We start from the raw sequence: 22,864 nt of genomic DNA, 5'->3' as shown, positions 1-22,864 counted from the left end.
TCACCTCAGACGAAACACTTGACACTTACTAGCTGTGTGACCCTGGGCAAGTCACTTAACCCCAACTGCCTAAAAAAAAAAGAAAAAGAAAAAAGAAAAAGAAAAAAGAATAAAAATACATTGAGTGAGCCAAATGCCCAAATAGATGGTGGTAGAAAGCCAAACTCCCACTCTCATCTCCTGAGGCTCTAGGTAGAGAAGAGCTGGGGTGGAGGGAACGGCTAGCATCATTTCTATGCCGTAAAAGAAGGAGCCGGGGGGGGGGGCGGGGGGGGGGGGCATTTCCACACTGCTGAAAAACAGAGAAATCCACCTCTGGTCTTGTATTTTTGTGAAGGTGGAGACTGACTGCAAAGCAATAATACATATTTGGGAGCCACAATGTTCCTGAATCGAAGTTTTCAATGCTGAACTTTAAGGAAAAACAGCTCATGGGCTCAAAATTAGGCTCCGTTTTGCTTTCTTGCTTCTTATAACAAGTGTACCACACCAAAGACAACATAGGTATAGGAGGCATGATTGAAAATGATGAGTAAGGCTGTGCTCACCACATTCCAGAATGCGAGGCCTGGAGGGCCCCCTGCAAGTTGGAAATGGAATGGAGGGATGTGTATTATCATGTCGCACAGCGGGGAGAAAACTGAGGGAACTGCTTGCCCTGAGAAGTAATGAGCTCAAAACCAAAAATGCTCAGAAAGTTTAAGAAGAGTTTAGATAAATTCATGGGTGACAAATCCATTATGAGGTATTAAGAGTTTCTAGAGAGGGCCCTTGGGTTTATCCCTGACCTTTTCAAACCAGTATCACAGAAGACAACCCAGCACCCACAAAGCATCCCTTAGGGCACTGTCAGAGATAATTGGCTCAACAGACCATAGGTCTGCCCCCCTACAGCATTACTTTGAGGCCTCATCTGTTCTATTATTTCCCTGATCTGAGGAGAAAAGGCAGCATGGTGTAGTGGAAAGAACATTGGACTGGACAACAATCTGGGAGATGTAAGGGCTCCTAACTCAGACTCTACCATTACTTGGCTGTCTACAACTTTGGGGGAAGCCATAACCTTTTGGGACTTTAGCTCCCTCTCTGATGGTTCCCCACCTGAGGAGGTGGGACTTTATGATCTCTAGGGTCCCTTCTATCTCTAAAGTTTTATGATCCCTCACTTTCCTCTGAAAAATTCAACTCATTCTCTGGGAACAGGAAAGACTTATCTAGTCCTTAATCAATCCCAGGAACATCACCTTCATGATATTCCTAATTCCCATCAGCCTCAGTGTGAAATAAAAACTTGCCTTTAAATTCTCAACTGTTTTACATATAGTTTCTATAGCACTGATAATTACTCTTGTCTCTTCTAACCTTTCATATGACTGACATAGGAGATAATAGTCAAATCTCAATGCTGTTTTGACTGACAAGAAGCAGAGCAGTAAAACTGAAAAAGGAAGGCCAGATGAACCCTGGACTACACCAAGGTGCAAGTAGCAAGGCTCAGACATTTTATAGAGTCAACTTTTTTTTTTAAGAGTTATTCCTGATTATCCCTAATGGAGAAAGGTAGTGGGCTACATAATCCAAAACAGCAGAGAACTAAAAATACCCTTCTATTTGCCTTTGCAACATGTTTCTGAATTTACATTTAAACAGATAGATGATCTGATGTCCTCAGATGTTCTAGAACTTCACAATCCAAACAAAAGATGTAAAAACATACTGTCCAGCTTTTCTTCCCAGGCACCCTCTTCTTGGTCACCATCTATTATTTTCCTGGGCTTGACTTTGCATTGGGAATGCTATAGTCTCTCTGACCCCCGGCCAGGGATCCCCCAGTAGCAAAGCAGAGCTCTCTTATGAATGATGCTGATCAGCCCTGGGGTCAGGAAGTATTCAAGGGTTAATGCCTCCACGCATCAGAGGCATTAACGGTTTAAAAGGCTCTCTACCTTACAACATATTATACGCTAATAAAATAAGAACAGAAAAATCTGAAAGCAAGTTTTGCTCAGTATAGCGCTGATTGTAGCCAAGTCAAAAAGTAAAAATTAACAGCATGACAGAAGAGGAAAACCGGGAAACGAAAGATGGCAGCCTTAGCTCTGAGCTGCATTCCTCATATCTGGCTGTCTCAGTGGTATTCTACCAATGCCCTGCCATTGAGAAATACCTGCCCCCTCACACTGGCATGGCCCTTTCAAAGACACAATCTCACTTGATCTTCAGAACAACCTCAACAATTTTACAGATTTCTCAGAAAGTCTTAAGTCGTTTTGCCCAACGTCACACAAGTTAGTAAGTAGAAGAGCCAGGACTAAAAAACAAACAAAAAAACAAAAAAACTCCCAAAAAAACCAAACCCAGGCGTTCTAATGCCTACTCTGGTGCCATAGTCCCAGCCACCTCTGAAAAAGCAGCTCTTCTTTTGCAAGTATTTGTCTTGGAGTCTGAAAGGAGGTGCCAGCTTCAATCTAGCCTCTGAGGTGTACTAGCTTTCCAACCCTGGGTAAATCCTTTCATCAGCTGTAAAATGGTGAGAATACCTGGGCTGTGATAGGCTCCATGGAGATAATGCTCACAGAGCCCCTAGCACTCTCTATGGTGCTATGAACACTTGCCCTTCACCAGTACCCTGGCACTCTTTTCCAGCTTTGGGGTCTGACTTCTCTCGCTGCAATGGCAGCCTCAGCAGCTTCCAATGAGTCCCCCCATGCAGCCCGGCATCCCAAACTTACTAGTGGTAGTAGATGTAACTGTACTTGTTGAACCAGGAAGTTTTAATCCAAATCCCAATACTCCAAGACCAGGTGCTGCAACTGAAGTGGATGGGGCTCCAACTGTTGGGAACAATTACATATCACCCTTTTAATACAGTATAGAAAATGGAACTTATTTAGCTACTAAGGAACATTTGAAAATCCTTTTGTTGATACTTTGATCATCCTGATCAAGAGTTTTTCTAGCATATTATTATTTCATTTTATAAAGAAAGTAAAGCCTAGGGAGGGAGAGTGAGTTGCCAGATGTCATATACCAAGTCATCAATAAAATGGAATCAGTCCAAGAGTTCTAAATTTTAATCTGTGAGCTTTACAATATACTGTACATTCACAAAATATGCCCTAGTTGAAAAGAAAGTCTATGTGAATCAAAAGAATTTTTCTAGATCACAGTCATGTTACAAAACTAGAGTCTCTTCCTGCAGCAAAGTGTTAAGAGCATTATACCAGCTAGCAGCCATTTTCAAATGCTCACCTATGCGTACTTCACTGCAGAGGGGAGGCCAAATGTCTCCATTCTGATTCCAGCTACAGGAACAGTGTCACTTCTCAGTACCTCAAAACCCTAGGATGGGGATTGGGGGGGGGGGGGGCACTTTACAGCATTGTAATAGAACCAAGATAGTGCTAGAACAAGGTTGCAGTGAGATGTCACAGAACCATTCCAGCAAAGCAGAACCATAGTCAAAAGGAAAATTTGACACCTGCTGCTTGCAGCAACTTTTCAAAGACAAGAGGGATGGCAAAGTGAAGGGCATATCAGCCTCTAGAATACGCGACTCCCTTGAGAAGGTGCTGAAAGCTTCAATGATGGTTTGGATCCCAATTTTTTAACCGCATACAGAGCAACAAGAACACTTAGCCCCTAGCACATTATACAGAGCAAAGTTCAATTCACTCAGAGATTTGTATCTGGTCCCTGCCCCTCATTCCTTCACCATGTTCACACAGGCAGTGAGACTTCCCCTTCCTTTTGACACACCTGGGAAAATACCCAATTATTTCTGCCAGGTCTAAGAGTTGCTTCAAAGTAGTACACATTGAGACACTGTATATGCTTTAATAATCATTTATATCCCAAATTCAGAACAAAAGCTATATTAGTAAGTCTGATCAAGCCACTAATGAGAACAATAGCAGATGCCAGCCAGATCAAGTATAATGATGAATTTGGGGGCAGCAGAAACCTAATTTAGTTTTATTAACAACTTCCCAGTTAAGAGCCCAGATTTAATGGATGAGATTGTCTTTAAAACTGGCGACTTACCTGAGAGGGTTGGGGCAGAAGAGACTGCAAGGGAAGAATTTGCTATGGAAGCAAACAATGTAGGCCCAGAAGTGGTGGTGGAAGCAGAAGTTGCTGCTGCTGGAAAAGAATTGGCATTACATGGATTCAAATAAAAAACAAGTCCAATCACATCTCCTGAACCCTAAAAGCTACATGGAGTAAAAGAATAATAGAACAGAACAGAATGATAAATCACAGAATAAAATGATAATACAAAAAGAGGAGGTAACCTTTCATACAGCATTTTACAAAGCTGTCTTATATCCATTATTTTGTATATAAGAAGGTAGAGATTAACCTCATTTTACAGATGAGAAAACTGAGGCTCAGAGAAGTTAAAACTTATATAGGCGCATAGAGCTAATGGCTTGCTGATAACAAGCCTAGAAAGCACAGGAGGATCACAACGTAGGCCTGACTCTTATCCACATCTTTCCACAAACTTTCTCTAGAGGATCTACCCAATATGTGAGAGGCTCTCTTCTCCTTTCATTCTTTTTAATATCTCAGCAGAGCAACAGACCACTTGCACCATAAATTCTGTCTCATTCTTGCTACATGACCAGCCTTTTCCAGGCATACAGATTCAATGATGTCTCTTACACCAGAGATATCAAACCCCAAAAACAAAGCCCCCCAAACTCCCAAGTGCAGGGTGACTCAGATTGAAATGTCAGTGAGAAATGTTCAACAATATAAATGATGTTCATTTGTGGTTTCCTAGGTCAATGTGAAGGTGGCAGGGATCCACTTCCATTTGAGTTTGACGCCACTGTCTTATAGCACACATCACACAGAAGATGCGATCTACTTATGCCCATCATGTATCTTTCCATTGGACATCCTTGTAATCCTGATTTTCCCAAGCCCTCATGCTGATGATTTAACAAGAAGGAGACCACAGATTTATAGTCCAAGTGTTACTGGAAGAATTGGGGTGAGGTGTTGAGGGAAGAGGTGAAGGGCAGTTAAAGCAATAGGTGTTCGTGGCATAAAGCAGTTTGGGATCATTGAAAGTAAGGTATAGTATTTCAAATGCAATCCAGCTAGATCTTTTCTCAATTCAATTCTGGGCCCAACTCACATCTATCTATGTATCTATGTAGTTCCTATCCAAAACATAAATACTGGTGGCCCAACTCAGTGCTCTGTTTATTCAGCTATATAAAGTAATATGAGTCCTTCATCTCTGTTTTTCTCCTATACGATAATTAGAGGAATCTCTTTGACAATATGTGGCTTTCACAAATGAGGCTTTGGAATATTTTTAGGCTCAAAGTAATTAGTAGCAGAGAACCTCCCCGTCAACAGGATGGTCATCATCTGACTACAACACGTGAGATTCTATTCTACATAATGTTAATGTTTTAAATGTTTTAAAAGTAATTTAACTTAATAGAACAAAATGCAGTTGTACAGACTATGACAGACACAAAGGTCTAAGCAAAACCACGGAGGTAGGAAATGAGCTTTGTAAAGACAGAGTAGACCACTCTTCCTCTGAGACAGGAAGAAAGGATGGTTGGAGGTTCAGAGAAGTTTGGAGGCATAGGAGGCCAAGCAAGCCCATGTGGGAGGGCCAGTTTATCTGCTGGAAAAAAGACACAGAAGTGGGATTGAGAGTCTAGGAAAAGGGTCAGAACAGTCTCCATGGAGAAGAGAATAAGGAGAAAATAAGACAGGCCTGAAAGGAATGTTAAGGAGCAGTAAAAGGCCCAGCTGAGGTTAAATAGCATAGATTTGTGGCAGACTGAATCAGTATGGTTTCATACCTTTCTCTGACCATGACTAGCAGCCCAGAAGTGGGAGCAGAGAAAGATAAGGCCTGGTGTTACCTCAGGTTATCAAGGGCTATCAAAGAGGTGAAAAGTCAAGATGGGACAGATCTTGGGGTTGTAGCAGAGATATCACAAGAATTACTGGCTGTGGGGGTCAGGCTAAATAGGAAGTGAGGAGAGGCCAGAAAGGAGCGAAGAGACTGAGAAAAGAGGAAGAGTTTCAGGAACCAAAGATTCTGATGAGGGCAAGAACAGGTGATACAGGAGTGAGGGAAGGGGATTGGTGGAAGGAGAGGAAGTTGTGGTCAGAAGGGAATGTCAATGTTCAAGATCTTGAGTTCCAAGTGATGACAAGGTTGAAGGTGTAGACATTTTGGTGGCTGGCTGAAGGAGATAAAGATTATTCATAGTTGAGGAAATGTGAGTGCAAGGTGTTGGAAAGGTCTTTAACTCTGAATCAATTTCCACTTGGGATATCTTGTCACCTCAAGTTAAACTCCTCATTTTTTCCCCTGAACAGGTCCCCCAACCTCTCTCTCTCTGTTAATTAGGTCACCATTTGCCCATAGTCTCGTGGGCCAAAGCCTTGGAGTTGACTAGTTCTTCCCTCTCCTTACTCTTCTATGGCCAATCATTTCCATATAATTGTCTATAGTTAGACAATTTCCATCAATTCTTCTTTCGAAATGTCTCATATTTATTCCTCTCTTTCCACGCTCACCCGAGGCCAGACCCACCACTTCATACTGGAGGATGTGATTCCTGCAAAAGCCAAAGCTGGCTTCCTTGACTCTAATCTGCCTTTCTATTCGACCATTAAGCCAGTTGCCAGGTCAATCATTTCTACACAACACTCTCCTCAACTGTTCATGAACATACAATGGCTCCTGGAGCCTATGAAGCTAAGTACAAATTCTTAAGCCTGGCCAGTAGGGCCCATCATAATCTTTAAAGGCTTCATAAATGCTGCCTCAACCTGAATCAGGCCCCACTCTACCCGAGCAACGAGATGTAGCAAGAGACCACCTACCTTGTCCTCAATGTTCAAACTGTAATCAAATCAAATAGCCTGGCCAAAGTGTATCTCAGGCACTCAAAAAACATGCAGCTCTGACTGCTAGGTCAATGTGAGTGATCTCTGAAAAACTGCAAAAAAACTATGCCAAAAAGAGAGGACTAGATATGAGCAAAAGCTGTACCGACTGTAAGAAAAGCGTAAACTATCAGCTTGTAAGTTTGATTTTGATTTCTAGCAAAATTCAAGAAAGCATTATTCCAAGGAATCGCTTCTGAGAACTTCGAAATGAAAGCAGTGATCCCTAAGAGGTAGCATGGGCTCATTAAGACCAGCTTGTGCCGGACTAATTTCGTTTCCTTTTTTTTTTTTTTTTTGGGCAGGTCTAACTTTTTGGATTAGCTCTCATTTCCTTTTTTAATTAAAATGGCAGATTAGAAGAAAGCATCTACATAGAAGACTTGGATTTCAGCAAGGCATTTACAAAGTCTCTCATAATATCTTTGTGGATAAGATGGAAAGACACGGGTTAGAATGGATTTGGAACTGGTTGACTGGACCTAAAGAGTCAATGGAGTGATATTAATCCTGATGTAGGTCTGTAACAGAGCTGTCTTATTGAAAATTTTTATCACCGTCTTGGATAAAAGCATCGATGGCATGCCTATCAAATCTGTGGATACATGAGGTTGGGAAGGATAACACACTGGATGTCAGGATGTCAGCAAGCTTAGAAGAGGCCAAATTGAATGAGATGAAACTTAACAGGGATAAAAATAAAATCCTATATTATTTTAAAAAACAAACAAACAAAAACAACAACAAACAATACTCCCTCCTGCCCCCCTCCCCAAATCCCAACTACTCAATGATAGGACAACAAAGATGGGGGGGTGGGGGTGGGGAGGAGGGAACCACACACCAAACAAAAACTCTGGGCTTTTGTTTATTTGTCCATCCATATCTGGGATTAAATTGGGCACAGGAAACAGTTTGATATGGACTCATCCAATGCAGCCTGGCAACCTGTCAGTAACTAAATGGGGGAGGTGAGGGTCCCACTGTCTTCAGTTCTGGGGGGTGTGTCTCATTTTAGAAAGCCCCAAGTTGGAAGGCATCCAGAAAAAGCGCTTAAAACTATGCCATACTTGGCATACAATGCTTGAAGGAACTAGAGCTGTCTAGCCTGCAAAAGAGAGGATTTATGAGGACATGAGAGCTGTCTTCAAATATCTGAAAAGCTACCACATACAAGAGGAAAAAGAAGAATTCAGCTTAATATAAGGAAAAGCCTCCTAACAATCAGAGCTGTTCAAGCTGTGGGCTGCCTCAGAAGGAAGTGAATTCCCCTCAGTGCCAAAGGACAGCTAAGTGGCTCAGTGGATGGAGGGCTGAGCCTGGAGTCAGGGAGCCCTGAGTTCAAATCTAGTCTCTGACTTGTACTAGTTGCATGACCCTGGGTAATCCACTTACCTGTCTATCTCACTCTCCCCATCTGTCAAATGGAAGTAATAATAGCACCTACCTCACAGGGTTGTTGTAAGGACCGAATGAGATAAAGTGCTTAACTCAATGTCTTAATTATTAAGGTAGACACTTAATAAATGCTATTTTATTTGTGGCAATCAGGGTTAAGTGACTTGCCTAGGGCCAAACAACTAGTAAGTGTCTGAAGCTGGATTTGAACTCCCCAAATATATTTTAAAATAATTAAACTTATATCTAGAGTTGTCCATTCCCTAGTGTGAAACAACACGGTAGCACGTTACCTAATCTCCTAAGGTCCTAAATACACACTAGTGTATTACTTAATGCTGCTGGGAAGGAAGAGAAAACAGGAGTAAATGGCCTCTGGATACCTGGGGCTCACCACCCCCATTTTCCACACCTCCAAGTTCTCACTGATTCTAAGACCTTTTATCAGACTGCAGGCAAGTGAGCATGCAAGCATTCCCAATCATCTACCTGAGAATTTTGAGCCAAAAGACAAGGCAGATCCCTGACTGAAGCTTGAGGCCAGTGATCCAGTGGATATAGCAGTAGACCCCGTAGAGGCCAATAATCCAAATCCTAAACCTGGAGAGAAATAAAGGAACAGATATAAAAGACCAATTAATGACAGATAGCAAGCAAGTACATGTGTATCTGAAAGAAAAATGACCAACATCGCTTTATCAGCACTTTAGGGTGTAGAGCCACTTAGCAGCCAGTTTCCATCTGACACTGCCTACAGCTTAGCTATCCCTAAACTGCTGCTTTCTATACAAGGAGGTATCAGTAAAAAGACCAGTGCATCATCAGCTCTTCCTAAAGCACACACAGAGGAAATGGTGTTCAATATTGCACCAATTATGCTATTGGCAATACATATATTTTCAGTCCAGCGAAACACAATCACATCCTAGTGCCAAAGGTTGTTGTATTTAGCTGAAATATTGTGCCTCCACTTATTATCTTAATCACTTGGCCTCAGAACTGGTATATTTTCAGTTGCCTAAACTGTACCCAACAGTTGGCTGACTTTTATACACTTTGCTAAGGTCACTTACTTTGAACTGAAAGTAACCTTACTCCTTCAGAGTCAAGGGTTTCAGAGACAAAGAGTTTTGTTTTCCTAGAAACAGGACCTTTCCCTGGTGATTGAAACCAGTATGAAAAAAATTTCCCCACCCAACACTAAATAAATGATATAATTATAGTCAAGCAAAGCCAAGTTAATGGTCTATAACTTTATTCCTTTAGTTTCTGGCAAGAATCAAGAAAACAGGCTTCATTTCATTAGGCTTAAATGGATTTTTTGGTAGTGACAAACATTCTGACATCAATCTGTTCCCCCCTCCCTCCACATTCTAAACATATTATAAATGGCTCCTTCTTTACATTTCTTGTGATACTTTATCTCATTAGCTCTCATTTTTTCTTCACCATAAACCTCTGAAATACTGCTGAATCTATAGTTTATTAAAGTCCATTATAAAATCAAATCACTATACACATTCATTAAGAGGCTCCCCCAGCAGCTTTCCAACGCTCTATAACATCTATCTAAAATAAAAGCTGGCTCATTTGGGATCTTATCATTAGAACTCTTTCTTAATCAACATTTCTGTACATCTACAATACAATTGTCTATTTTCCCAACAACAGACAACTCTAGGGTCATACTACAAGCGTCCTTCGTTCACCCAAAATAATGAGAGAAAAAGAAAGGTAATGGATCATGTTAGCTGAAAATTGGTAACCCAGGTATAATGTATACTAGCTACATACTATGTATAAACTATTAAGCAGAATGTTTCACCCAAAACATCCCATTCCCCAACCATGCCAGATATCAAAGGTTAGTATGACTACTTTTAATTGTTCTAAAATTCTACAGTACTTACTACTGCAGTATGGCATTTTTTGGTCTCCCTCCCTCAAACTTCATTTCAGAAGTTATATTTTAAAAAGTAGCAAAGAACATACCACGGTGAATAGGAATATAAGCACACAGGTGTCAAAAGGACTAATGAAACAGACTAGTATACCAAGTCATCCTGGAATTCTCTCTCAACTTATTTAATCACCAGTTTTATTAGTTTCAGAAATCTCCACGAAGAAACCTCCCCCAAATAAGCTAAGTTACTGTGAAAATAAATCTAAGACTCTCACAAGGAACCTTGGATAGGTGGGTTCTCCAGGAGAGAGTGAGCAGTTTGAAAGCTTACCTGTAGGCTGTCCTCCAAGGCCGAAGGCAGTATGCGGTTGTGTGGAAGTTGCTGCAGTGGAAGCTGGAGTGGCAGCAGCAAAGGTTAACCCTGTAAGTGCTGCTGGTTGACTTGCATTCCCCATTGAGCCGAGGTTAAAACCAGTGGTCCCCGTCTGGGAAGCATTTCCACTGGGGAAGGAGAATCCTATAGATGATGTAGGTTGGGTGGCGGTGGTAGTAGGAGGGCCAAAAATAAAGCCAGTAGGTGTTGAGGCCTGGCTTGACACATTGCTGGCTATGGAATTAGTAAGTGTGCTGTTGCCAAGCCCAAAGCCCCCTGTGATACCTGAAGAGAGTGGGGTGCCACTGCTGCTCAAATTTAACTTTGGTGTACTTAACCTAAACGGAGAAAGGAAATGCGTCAGAACTATGACTAAAAAAGCAACATAGAAGCCCTGCCAGTTACTAAAGGGCAGTTCTTAGAGCCCACACCAAATTAAGTTATAACTCGGTACAATTGTACTAGATTGTTTTTCAGCTTAATACACAGAAACAGAGGCAGATCTTAGTATATTTTAAGACTATAATGAGCTAGTTGCTCATTCACAGGTATGCAAGATCTTGGTCTGCTCTGCATAAAGGAGAAAGATCACTCTAAACTAGGATTCAGGAGAGGAGTGACTCCTAGGATTTTCTTTAGGGTGGGTAGAAATGCTATGTCTTTGGACAGACTATTTTCTTAAGATAAGTTGGTATTTTTGAGCGTGAGTGGCAAGGCCAAATGACAGGCATCCTATTAATTTTTCTCGGGTACAGGTCCAAAAAATTTTAATGCATTTCATAAACCTCGATAATAAATGCTGTGCTGCTCAACTTGCCTTCCCAAAGAAGTGCTATCCTGGCATTCTTTAGCCATAAACTATTAGATAACTGAAATGAAGGGGGAAGAAAAATTCAGGAAGGTATCTGCTCAGTTACCTCACAGGTGCCATTGAAAGGAAATAAATGGTTCTCTCAGTCACTAAAAGGAATGGTTGGGTCAGACTGGATTGACAAAGAAACACATTTTTAAAAAAAGGAGGGAGGGGGATGCTTTTAATACTGAGATATAGGAAGGAAGAATTTTTGGTCATTACATTGATAAAGATCACTCCAGAGAGCCACAATAAGGACACATTCCAAACTCTCAGAGCCCTCCTCCTATCCTTCAATGGGTCACAAAGAATTCTGCCTGCAGATCAGCCTTCAATTTGCTTCGATCCAGAGACAGGTTTAATTTAAGAGAGTACTTAGGGACTGAGTGGCACAATTCCAAATAGTAGTTTTATAAACGCCTTCCTATAAAATTGATTGACCCTTTATCCCTGCTCCAAACTAAAAGCTTGTCCTTGAGAGGTGATTGATTCTATCCATAGCCGCTTAGAGAGCCAGAAACTGTATAGCTCTTACCCTAAGGAAAACGCCGGAGTGGCGGAACCTGGAGTTGGTGTGGCCTGTGATCCAAAGCTGAAGCCTGAAGTCTGTGTAGATGAGGCAGGGGTGGTCAGGGAGAACAAACTAGTAGCAGGCGTGCTTGCGGTAGGCTGGGAGGGAGTCCCAAAATTAAACCCTCCTCCAGAGCCAGGTGTGGAGAAAGAAAAGCCTGGTCCTGGTGTGGTGGTAGTTGTCTTTGCAGGGCCAAAGGTGAAACCACCTCCGGTGGCAGGAGATCCTCCAAAATTAAAATGACTCATGATTCCAAACCCTGGTTTAGGGGGGAGGGGAGGGAGGGGGGAGGGGAAATCAGGTCATTTTAGAAATCTAAATGGGATGAAGGAAAAAAAAAACCTACCATACTATAGCAACTGGAATTCTCAGTACCAAAAAACAAAAACAAAAACAAAAAAACCACCTTTGGTCACAGAAAAACAGATTCCCACCTAGTTCCTATATTCCTAACTTTCTTGAGAACAATTTGAAATATGTGATGAACTGACAGGAAGATCCTTAAATAACTCACTTCAGAAAAAATGGAAAGCCAGTGAGTCACATAAGATTTGTCAGTAGTAGTACATGCAAGTTTAGATGATACTTCATTAATGGATACTGGAAAATAATGAAAACTTCATTGGGCACCAAACGATTTTTAAGTGGTCCTCCAAATGAAAATGTTATAGCGTGGCACTAATAACAGTAGTTACTAGTCTACAACTGAAAACATGTCAGTTTTTAACACAGCCACCAAGATTTTAATTTAGAACAATGCTGAAGCTTCTCCTACCAACATAATCTCAAGGTATAGGGCAGTATACCTGGGACAAAGTACAGGGACAGTTCTCTGAGCCTATAGTTCCAATAGCCCAGGATTTTGAGTCTGTAGAAATCTTAAAATAGGAAGAGGCCTCAGAAGTCACATAAGTAAATTGGCCAATAAGCATTTATTAAGTGCCTACTATGTCCAGGCACTATACAAAGAAAGGCAAAAGACAGTCCCTGATCTCAAAGAGATCACAGGCTAATAGGGGAGAAAACATGCAAACAGCTATGTATAAACAAGCTATAAACAGGATAAATTGGAAATAATTAAAAAGAAGGCGGCCCAAGAATTAAGAGGGATTGAGAAAGACTTCCTGTAGGAGATAGAATTTTAGCTGAGACCCAAAGGAATCCAGGAAGTGAAGATGAGGGAGAGCATTCCAGGCAAGGGGAATAGCCAGAGAAAAGGCCCAGAGTCAAAAGATGGAGTGTCTTGTTCAAGGAATAGCAAGGAGGTCGGTGTCACTGAGTCGAAGAGTACATGGTAAGGAGTAAGATGTAAGAAGACTGGAAAGGCCAAGGCAGAAGAGGTTATAAAGGGCTTTGAATGACAAACAGAGAATTTTGTATTTGATGCCAATAGATTTTACTGAGTAGGGGGGGAGGGAAAACACTTTGGTGGCCAAATGGAGGACAGACTGACATATTGGTGAAAGGGGAGAGATTTGAGGCAAGCTGATCATCTAGCAGGGTACTGCAATAGTCCAGGTGTAAGGTGATGAGAGCTTGCCCCCAGGTGATAGTATCAGAGGAGAGAACAAGGTGTATTGGAGAAATGTTGCAGAGATAAAAGCAACAAATTGGATATGGGAGAGTGAGAGATGGCAAGGAGTAAGAAGGACACCTAGGTTGGGAGCCCAGGGGACTGGGAGGGTAGTGGTGCCCTTGACAGTACTAGGGAAGTATGGGGGGGGGGGGGAAGGAGAGATAGTTTAGGGAGAAAGATAATGAGTTCAGTTTTGGACATGTTTACTTTAAGATGTCTACTGGACATCTAGTTGGAGACGTCTGAAAGGCAGTTGGAGATGGGAGACTGGAGGTCAGCAGAGAGGTTAGGGCAGGACAGGTAGATTTGAGAATCATTAGCACAGAGATGGTCATTAAATCCATGTAGAGCTGATGAAATCACCAAGTTATAAAGGGAGAAGAGAAGAGGACCTAGGACAGAACCCTATGGGACAGCTATGGTTAGCGGGTGTGAACTGGATAAAGATCCAGCAAAGGAGACTGAGAAAGAATGGTCTGACAGGTAGAAGGAGAACCAGGAGAGAGTGGTATCCAGAAAATCCAGAGAGAAGAGAGTATCAAGGAGAGGCTGATTAACAGTGTCAAAGACTGAAGAGAAGTTAAGAAGAATGAGGACTGAGAAAAGGCCATGGACACGGCAATTAGGAAATCATTGGTAAAAGCCAAGTTCTATGGAGTTAAGAGAATGACAGGAGAGGAAGCAGAGGTACCTATCATGGACAGCCTTCTCAAGAAATTTAGCCACAAAAAGCAGAAGAAATACAGGACAATAGTGGAGACAGAAGGATCGAATATCTTGGTTTTTTTTTTTCTTCAGGATGGGGGAGATGCAGGCCTGTTTGCAGGCAACAAGGAAGGAGCCAGTAGAGAGGGAGAGACTGAAGATAAGTGAACGAGTGGAGATGACAGAGGGGACAGTATCTTGGAGAAGACAGGATGGAATCGAATCACTTTAGCAGGTAGAGAAGAAAGGTCACCTCTTCATGGTAGAAAGGAGTGAAGGAAGAGAGTGACAGAAGGAATCTGAGTGACAGGAAATGAAGAAGAGGAGAGAAAAGGGAACTCGTGGCAAATAGCCTCAGTTTTATCTGTAAAATATGAGGCAAGATTCTCAGGTGAGAGAGAGCCATGGGAGCTGCTGTGGAGAGTGGGAAAGTAAGTTGATAAAGGAGGCAGAGTAGGATTGTCTAGCACCAGCGAGGGCACATTTGAGGTTCTGTACCATAAATTGGTAGGGGACCCAGTCAGAGAATGGTTGTGATTGTTCCTCACCTTCATTCAGCAGCGTGTGTGCGCATGTGTAGGAACAAAAGCAGCAGATGGTGGGAGCGATCAAAGGCTAAGGCTTGGCAGAGCATGAGAGAATGGTGTAGAGTTGTCTGGTTCACCAAGTGGTCAGGATGGGGAAAAGAGGAGAAAGCCTAGTGCGGAGGAGATGGCCTGGGAGAGAACTGAGGGGTTGGAGGGCCACAGTGTGGATAAAGAATAGGGTTTGGCATAAACAAGCTGAGGGAGAAGAGGAAAGTCAATAGACTGATCAGATAAGGGAATTTCAGAGTTCTGAACATGTTAATGGTACATTTATGAGTGATAGTAAGATCCATGGTATAACTTTTTATGTGTGGCTAAGGTAGGGTAGAGGTCATGGGAAGTGAGTAGGTTGAGGAACTGAGTGGTGTGGGTGTTTTGAGGGAGTGTCAATATATGTTGAAATCCCCTATTATGAGGGCAGGAGTTAAGGAGAGGGGAAAGACTGTGAGCCAGGTACTGAACCCATTGAGGAAGGAAGGGGAGTGATCTGAAGTCTGTAGACAACCACTACCAGGATTTTGCTGGGTAGATGATATGTATTGTATGGAGTTCAAAGAAGGAGAGGTGACTGGTAGGAGGAGAACCTGAAGTGGCAATGGAGAGCAAGGAGTATTCCCACTACTTAAAACCAAGGTTTGGATGTAAATGCTTTAATGCTGTGTATGTATGTATGGTGTGTGACTGTAAAGAAAGGAGATTGGTATTTTGTTTAAGGATCTTTTTTATTTTTGCTTTTACATTTAAACGCCCTAGAACTTGGATGCCCAAATGAGTACTTCCCTTCAAAGGAATCACAGCGAGGGGCGCCGCTCCTCTAATGAAGCCACCAGGCTTCACAAGGCCAGGCCAAATAGTGGGGAGTACCAGACTTGAAATCAGGAAGACCTGAATTTCTTATCTGTAAAAAGGGGATGACAAAAGCACCCATATCCCAGGGTTGTTCCGAGGATCAAATAGATAATATCTGGGAGCAAACTGCTTTGCAAACCTCCAGGGGCTATATAAACATTGGCTATTTTTATTATTAACTCCTTCTAGAGGTGGTCCCAAAAGTCTTATTACAGTTTTAAGGTATTAAAACTTAACAATCCTGGGATGTACATGCTCTTGTTTCTTAAGCTTTATTAAAACTTGAAACTGTGCTAAAATGTTTGGGACATCTAGTATTTATGTGAAATATTTTAAGTACTTATACAGTTATTGAAAAGGTAATTTCCAATGTCAATTCCTCATTTGTTTACTTCCATTATGTGAATGATTGCCCTAACTATAATATGAAAATATTTTAATGCAAGCAGCTTCTTATTTCAAAGATTTTAGAGACACTAATGAAATTAGTCAGCACTACCAGACTGAAAACATTAAATGTACTATCCACTAAGATGACTCGCTCCTCTCCTTGTCTCTGGACTTCGTTTTCTTGATCTTTTTCTTTTTAGCCTCATTCCTTACTGACAGGTAGTGTATGCAGCCTGGCACAGGGTAGTTAGAGAGTGTGCCTGGAAGTCAGACTTCACCTCCGATTCACACTAGCTATGGGACTCTGGGTAAGTCTCCCCCATAAGGCTAGAAAATGCAGATTAGATGCCTGTCAGCATTCCAACGTGGGGTTTTCTAACAGGAGTTCCTTAAACTAGAAGTATCAAACTCCAGGATACCCGAGGGTGCCCAAACTCGATTTAGATACAATTGGGAAATGTTTAACAAGGTAAATAAAAATACAATACAACATAGATAATGTTAATTTGTGGATTTCTAAGTCAATATGGAATGAAAGAGATCTGTTTCTACCAGAGTTTGACATCACTTCCCTACAACAAATTAAATCTTGGGTCCAAACCAAATCCAAACCAAACTTTATCATGGTGTAGGAGAAGAGATAGTTTTCACCTTTCACAGTCAAAAACCAAAAAGAATGAAAAAATGCATATTGTCCAGCCTATGTAAGACACACAACAGTAAACAAGACAATCGAATAAGCATTTGTTAAGAACCAATTACAGGCAAATCACACAGTGCTAAACACTTGGAGCCAGGAAGATAGAAAGGAAACATTTGGTCCCTGCTCTAAGGGAGCTAACTACAAAGTAATCATAGATAATCCATCATAATGTCACATCAAAGAGTTCTAAGAAAAAGAGACCACTAAAGGGTGGGGGTGGGGGGAGGAAGGGACTCAGGATCACCAGAGCTGGCCTTTGAAGGAAGCCAGGGGTTCAAAAAGATGGAAATGAGGAAGGAATGCATTCCAGACTTAAGGGGTAGCTCGGTCAAAAACAAAGAGATGGGAAATGTAACGTAGTGTATTAGGAAAAGCCAAGAGGCCACTTTGGAGAGTAATATGAAACAAGGCTGGAAAAGTTGCTGGGAGTCCTTCAGTGGAGGGCTCTGAAAGCCAAGCTGAGGCTTTTGTTTTTAACCCTAAAAGGAATAGAGAGTCAGAGATTTCTAAGAAGGAAACCAACGTGGTTAGGTCTGTGGCAGCACCTAGAAGGTGGACTGGAGAATAAGAGAATGGATGCAGGAAGACCACTCAGGAGGTAATTAGAAAGTATTTTAAAAGGACAACAGTCTAAGCAAGAGGCAGGGCATAGGCTGTGTAAGTGGAGACAATGTCGTGAGGACAGAATTGGCAAGACTTGGCAACTAGCATGGGGGATAATGAATCAAACCTTTTTTCTGTGCCAGGCTGCATGTTAGGTGCTAGGGCTACAAAGACTAAAGTGGAGCTAACAATCCATTGCCATTTCTCTACGGGACAAATACTCCATGGATAACTGAGGTTGGGAATCTGGATGACTAGGAGTATTGTGGTATCCTCATCAGAAATGGCTAAGCCTGGAGGAATGGCATGGGGTTTTGGACATGTTAGGTTTGAGATACATCCAGATGGAGATGTCCAATAGGCCCTTTGTGACTGACTGAAAAACAAAACAAAACAAAACAAAAAACAAAAACAGACAGGTAGGAGAACTAGGAGAGAGCTGAATCATAGAAGGAAGCCAAGGGAGAAGGGAGCAAGGGAAAGGGTAAGAAAGACAAAAGTTGCAAAGAGGTCAAAAAAAAAAGGAGGACTAAGAAGCCCTTAAATGCATATTCTGAAAAGGTGTTTCAGATAGACAAAGAGCCTAAGGGCCTAGAACTCCACAACAAGAAATCACATGGTGTTTTCTATGATCTTAAATTGGTCATTGCCTGTAAAAGTCCATCTAACATTAATATTCTTCCACTCAAGCTATATAACTACAAATCAGGGACTACAATGTTCTTGAAACAAAATTACAATGAACTCAAAGGGGTAAAAGGAAAGAAACATCACAGGCACAAGTTTAGGTAGGTTACAACACATTGCAAAGACTTCAGAGGAAGAAAGGCAGTGAAAGAAAGATCATTAACATATGAATGAGAGGCTGCATACTGGTACCCCGAAGATATTAAAAGAATGACTGTAAAGCCATAATCTCATTGGCTGAAGTGTATTTTGCCCATTTAAAGGGCCATTTTTATGCTGCATTTTCTTCTTTATTCAATCTGTTTAAATACCTCTACAACTAGCATCTCCTAAACAGAAGGTAAGTATTCCAGCAAACATGGACGTAAAGCAACTTACAAGAGTGAAATCTTTCAAGTGATTTTCATTAGACAACAGAAAGTAAATGAAAACTTGTAGGTTTTGCCTCATACTCATAGAGCTGGCAAAGATGATAAAAGATAATAATAGTGTTGGAAGGATTATAGAAGACAGGCACACTGATACAATTTGGAATTACAGAAGAAAAGTTACTAAATTGTTCATAGCCTTTGATCCTGTAATCTCATCACTGGGCATATACCTCAAGGAGTCGAAAGAGACGTCTACATATAACAAAATATTAGTAGCAACACTGTTCTGTGGTAGAAAAAACTGGAAACCAAGTGGGTGCTCAGTGACTGGGAAATGGCCAAACAGTGGTAGATCATTGCAGCACAACTAAAGAGGCAGGAGGAATTCAGAGAAACATGCAAAGACTTGCACAAACTGATGGAGAGGGGAAGTCATTGGAGATTACATAAGCCTCTATTTCTAGAGAGTGTTTTGTAGCTGTAGTTATATATAACGTGTAATGTTGTGGTTTAACTGGGAACTATGTATATACTTTGTAGTGATTTTGAATGGAATGTTTCCTAGTATAGATTCTCCTGGGTTTTTCTTAGCACTGTACAATGGTGATTCTCAGACTTTTGTGGCCTCAGGACTCCTCTATACTCTTAAAAATGATTGAGGATCATCCAAAGAGTTTTGTTTATGTGGGTTGCATCTATCAATATTTACCATGCTAGAAATTAAAATGTCTTAGAATTATGACGAAAATAGTTTTGCCTCATGGACCCAAGGATTTGTAACACCCGTAGGCATCTAGATGGCCTGCATAGTAGTTAGAGTGCAGGGCCTGGAGTGAGGAAGATTTGAGTTCAAATCCAGCCTCAGATACTTCCTAGGTGTGTGACCCTGAGCAAATCAGTTAACCTGTCTGCCTCAGCTTCCTCAAATGTAAAATAGGGATAATAATAGCACCTACCTTGCAGGGTTATGGTGAGGATAAAATGAGAGAATATTTGTAAAGTGCTTAGAACAATACCTGGCACATAGTAAGAACTTAATAAATGCTTGTTTCTTCCTTTTCATCTTCTGAAAGGGAGTTCCGGGATACCAATCTACCCAGACTAGACTTTGAGAATTGTACAGAAATGCTGATTTAAGATTTATTTCCTACCTTGCTGAAGCTATTAATCACCTCGATTAGTTTCTTTTTTTAAAAAGTTTGATTCCAAATTCTCTCCCTTCCTCCACTCCCTCCCCTGCCCATTGACAAAACAAGAAATGGAATACTCAATATACATATGAAGTCATATAAAACATATCTCCCCGTTAGCCATGTTCCGAGAGGGGAGGGGGCAGAGAGAGAGGGAGAGAGAGAGGGAGAGGAGGAGGGGGGGGGAGAGGGAGAGAGGGAGAGAGAGAGAGAGAGAGAAAGAGAGAGAGAGAGAAAGGAGAGAGAGAAATATGCTTTGATCTGTATCCTGATCCCATAATTCTCTATGTGGAGGTGTATAGCATTTTTTACCATGAGTCCTTCCAGGTTGTGGTAGATCACTGTATTGAGCAGTTTACTAGGTCTTTCAGAGTTGATTAGCTTTACAATATTGCTGTTACTGTGTACATTGTTTTCCTGGTTCAGTTCACTTCACTTGGTATCAGTTCATCTAAGCCTTTCCAGATTTTTCTGAAACCATCCCTTTCATCACTTCTTACAGCACAATTCATAAACCATAACTTGTTACCCAAGTGATGGGTATCCCCTCATTTTCTAATTCTTTGCTATCCCAAAAAGAGCTGCTATAAATATTTTCATACACATGGGTCTTTTTTCCTTTTTCTTTCATCTCTTTGGTGTGTAGACCCAGTACTGGTATTGCTGTCAAAGTATGCAGTTTTATAGCTTAATGGGAAGTTCCAAACTGCTTTTAAAAATGGTTGGACTAGTTCCCAGTTCTACCAACAGTGCATTAGTGTACCTATTTTCTCACATCCCCTCCAGCATTTATTTTCTTTTTCTGCCATCTCAGCCAATCTGATGGGTATGAGGTGGTACCTCAAAGCTGTTTTAATCTGTATTTCTCTAATTATTAGTGATTTAGAGCATTTTTCATATGAATATTGATAGCTTCGATTTCTTTTTCTGAAAACTGCCTGTTCATATTCCTTGACCATTTATCAGCTGGGGAATGGCTCATATTTTCATAAATTTGGCTCAGTTCCTTATATATTTGAGAAATGAGACCCTTATCAAAGAAACTTGTTATGAAGATTCCCACCCCCACCCCCGGGGTTCCTGCTTTTCTTCTAATTTTGGCTGCACTGGTTCAATTAGTTTTTTTTTTTTAATTGAATTTCTGGGGGTTTTAAAGTACATCACCTGCAAATAGGATAATTTGGTCTTCTCTCTACTGATGCTTATACCTTTAATTCTGTTCGTCTTCTTCCTATAGCTAGAATTTCTTGAAGTATGTCAAATAATTAGTGGAGAGACAAATCTTTTCATTCCGTGAACTATTTCCAGGGGCCTAAATATTCCATGACATATGGCAGGCTTATTTATTGAGAACAATCAATCAGTAAGCATTAATAAGTGCCTACTGTGCCAGGCACTGAGGTTACAAATACAAACTTGAGGCAGGTCCTGCCCTCAAGGAGCTTACATTTTACTGGAGGTTGGGGAGTGGGACAGGATGGGCAATGACAAGTTCATAAATAAGTAAATACAAGAAATATACAAAGTAAATACAAAATAATTGGGGGGGGGAGATAACAAGGAAGGCCTCTTCTAGGAGGTAGTACTTTTACTGAGCCTTGAAGGGAGCCAGAGGTTCCAAGAGGCAGACATAAGGAGGGAAAGCATTTCACACAGGAGCCCCTGAAAAGATACAGGTGGGAAATGATACACCCTATGCAAGGAACAGCGAGTAGGCCAGTTGGGTTAGAATGTTAGAGAGTAATGTGCAATCAGCCTGGTGGAAAGAGAAGCTGGTGCCACATGGCAAAGTGCATTAAATGCCAAACAGAGGAAATCTCTCAAATTTGGTTGAAAAATTGTACAGAGGTAGAAGATGGTAGACCTCTGGGCATTATATACTTGCCTTAGATAATGGAGAAAGAAAAAAAAAAAAAAGCAAGAAGACTCCCAGAGTAGAAAAGGATCTTAGGAGTCACCTAGTCTAATTCCCTCATGCAATACAGAGACAGAAAAAGGTTCTAAGAGAAGAGAAGAAGAGAAAGCAAAGATGGACTCTGGAAAAAATATGCCAGAACTTCGTATCAAATAATGGTACAGGGCTGGACCTCAAACTGATAATGGCTAAGCCCCTTAGGCATAACTACTGTTATAAATCTCTTTCTCCAGAGTAGCCATGCCTAGTAACCACATGGGTAACATCTTTCACAAATGATCTCTCAGCCAATCTCAGGCTAGCTTTCCCTTCAAATGAGGGAGAAAAGGTATTATTACCAACTATACAAAACTCAAGTACTCCTCAATCAAACAGTTTACTAATTCTGGGACCTAAGCAAAAAGTTCTAGAATGGGCCCCTTAGCCCTTTTTAGTTAACAAACACATAACTAGGCACTATAAAAGGCAGAGCTTTAGTTACCTAAGATATTTCCAACTTTAGAGGTCTCTGATCCACTTCTGTCAACATTTACAGTTACCCTGCAGCCTTTTTCAGCTTAGCATTAACCAGAACAAGCCCGCCCAAGTTAGAGGATTCAGCTGTCCTGTCTTCACAGGCTCTGAGATCTTGTTCCTCTCCCAACATGCAGACTCAGAAACATGAAATCTAAGGGCTGGAAGGAACCTTAGAAGTCCATCAAGCCCAGGGCACACAAGAAGTCATCAACAATGTCCCTGACAACTGTCCACCCAATTGCTGCTGGAAAGCCTCTAAGAGGGAAGGAACTTCCTGCTTCCTGCATGGTGGCCCATGCTACCCTTAGCCAACATCAGGAAGTATCTCTTTAGAGAAAGCCTAAATCGGCCTTCTCAGAAACTTCCAGCAGTCACTCCAAGTTGTATTGCTAATTTAAGACCTTCTTACACACGAAAGCAATCCCAGTCCTCCCCTGAAGTCTTCTCTACCCAGATTAACCTTTCCTAGCTCTTCAAACAAATTCTTAAATAGCATGCTCTCAAGTCCCCTCACCATCCTGGCTACCCTCCTCTAGACAAGCTCTGGCCTTATCAATATCCTTCCTAACTCAGAACTCAGCATGATAATACAGGTAATGATAATAATATTAACATTTATACAGTGCTTAGCTAAGCACTTTACAAATGATCTCATTTGAGCCTCACAAGACTCATACGAAGATTCCTGTCTTACACATTTAAAAGTAGTTTGCTGTTCTTCAGCCTCAGCAGTTTGGA

At 41.3% G+C, this 22,864-nt stretch overlaps 2 protein-coding genes across 6 annotated transcripts in view; one reads left to right on the top strand and one right to left on the bottom strand.

Annotated features, from left to right (window-relative positions):
- The window catches only part of NUP62 (nucleoporin 62), a 65,179-nt gene that overhangs the window by 37,589 nt on the left and 4,726 nt on the right, over positions 1 to 22,864 (bottom strand). For 3 of the 5 annotated variants that reach the window (XM_027845576.1, XM_027845571.1, XM_027845573.1), the window contains exons 2-6: positions 11,999 to 12,293; positions 10,569 to 10,948; positions 8,824 to 8,934; positions 4,045 to 4,143; positions 2,733 to 2,834 (exon numbers count right to left, since the gene is read on the bottom strand). In XM_027845576.1, the coding sequence (XP_027701377.1) occupies positions 2,733 to 2,834; positions 4,045 to 4,143; positions 8,824 to 8,934; positions 10,569 to 10,948; positions 11,999 to 12,293 (987 nt within the window). The remainder of the gene's footprint in view (positions 1 to 2,732; positions 2,835 to 4,044; positions 4,144 to 8,823; positions 8,935 to 10,568; positions 10,949 to 11,998; positions 12,294 to 22,864) is intronic. The other 2 variants (XM_027845572.1, XM_027845574.1) reach the window with 2 other exon arrangements.
- The window catches only part of PIH1D3 (PIH1 domain containing 3), an 80,868-nt gene continuing 73,175 nt past the window's right edge, over positions 15,172 to 22,864 (top strand). The window contains exon 1 of the mRNA XM_027845577.1: positions 15,172 to 15,535. Within this exon, the coding sequence (XP_027701378.1) occupies positions 15,498 to 15,535 (38 nt within the window). The 5' untranslated portion in view covers positions 15,172 to 15,497. The remainder of the gene's footprint in view (positions 15,536 to 22,864) is intronic.

The sequence above is a fragment of the Vombatus ursinus genome, unplaced genomic scaffold, assembly GCF_900497805.2.
Source record: "Vombatus ursinus unplaced genomic scaffold, bare-nosed wombat genome assembly UNPS02014982.1, whole genome shotgun sequence".
Lineage (NCBI taxonomy): Eukaryota > Metazoa > Chordata > Mammalia > Diprotodontia > Vombatidae > Vombatus > Vombatus ursinus.
Note: the sequence above shows the minus strand (reverse complement) of the source record. Positions and strands in the feature narration are given on the sequence as shown.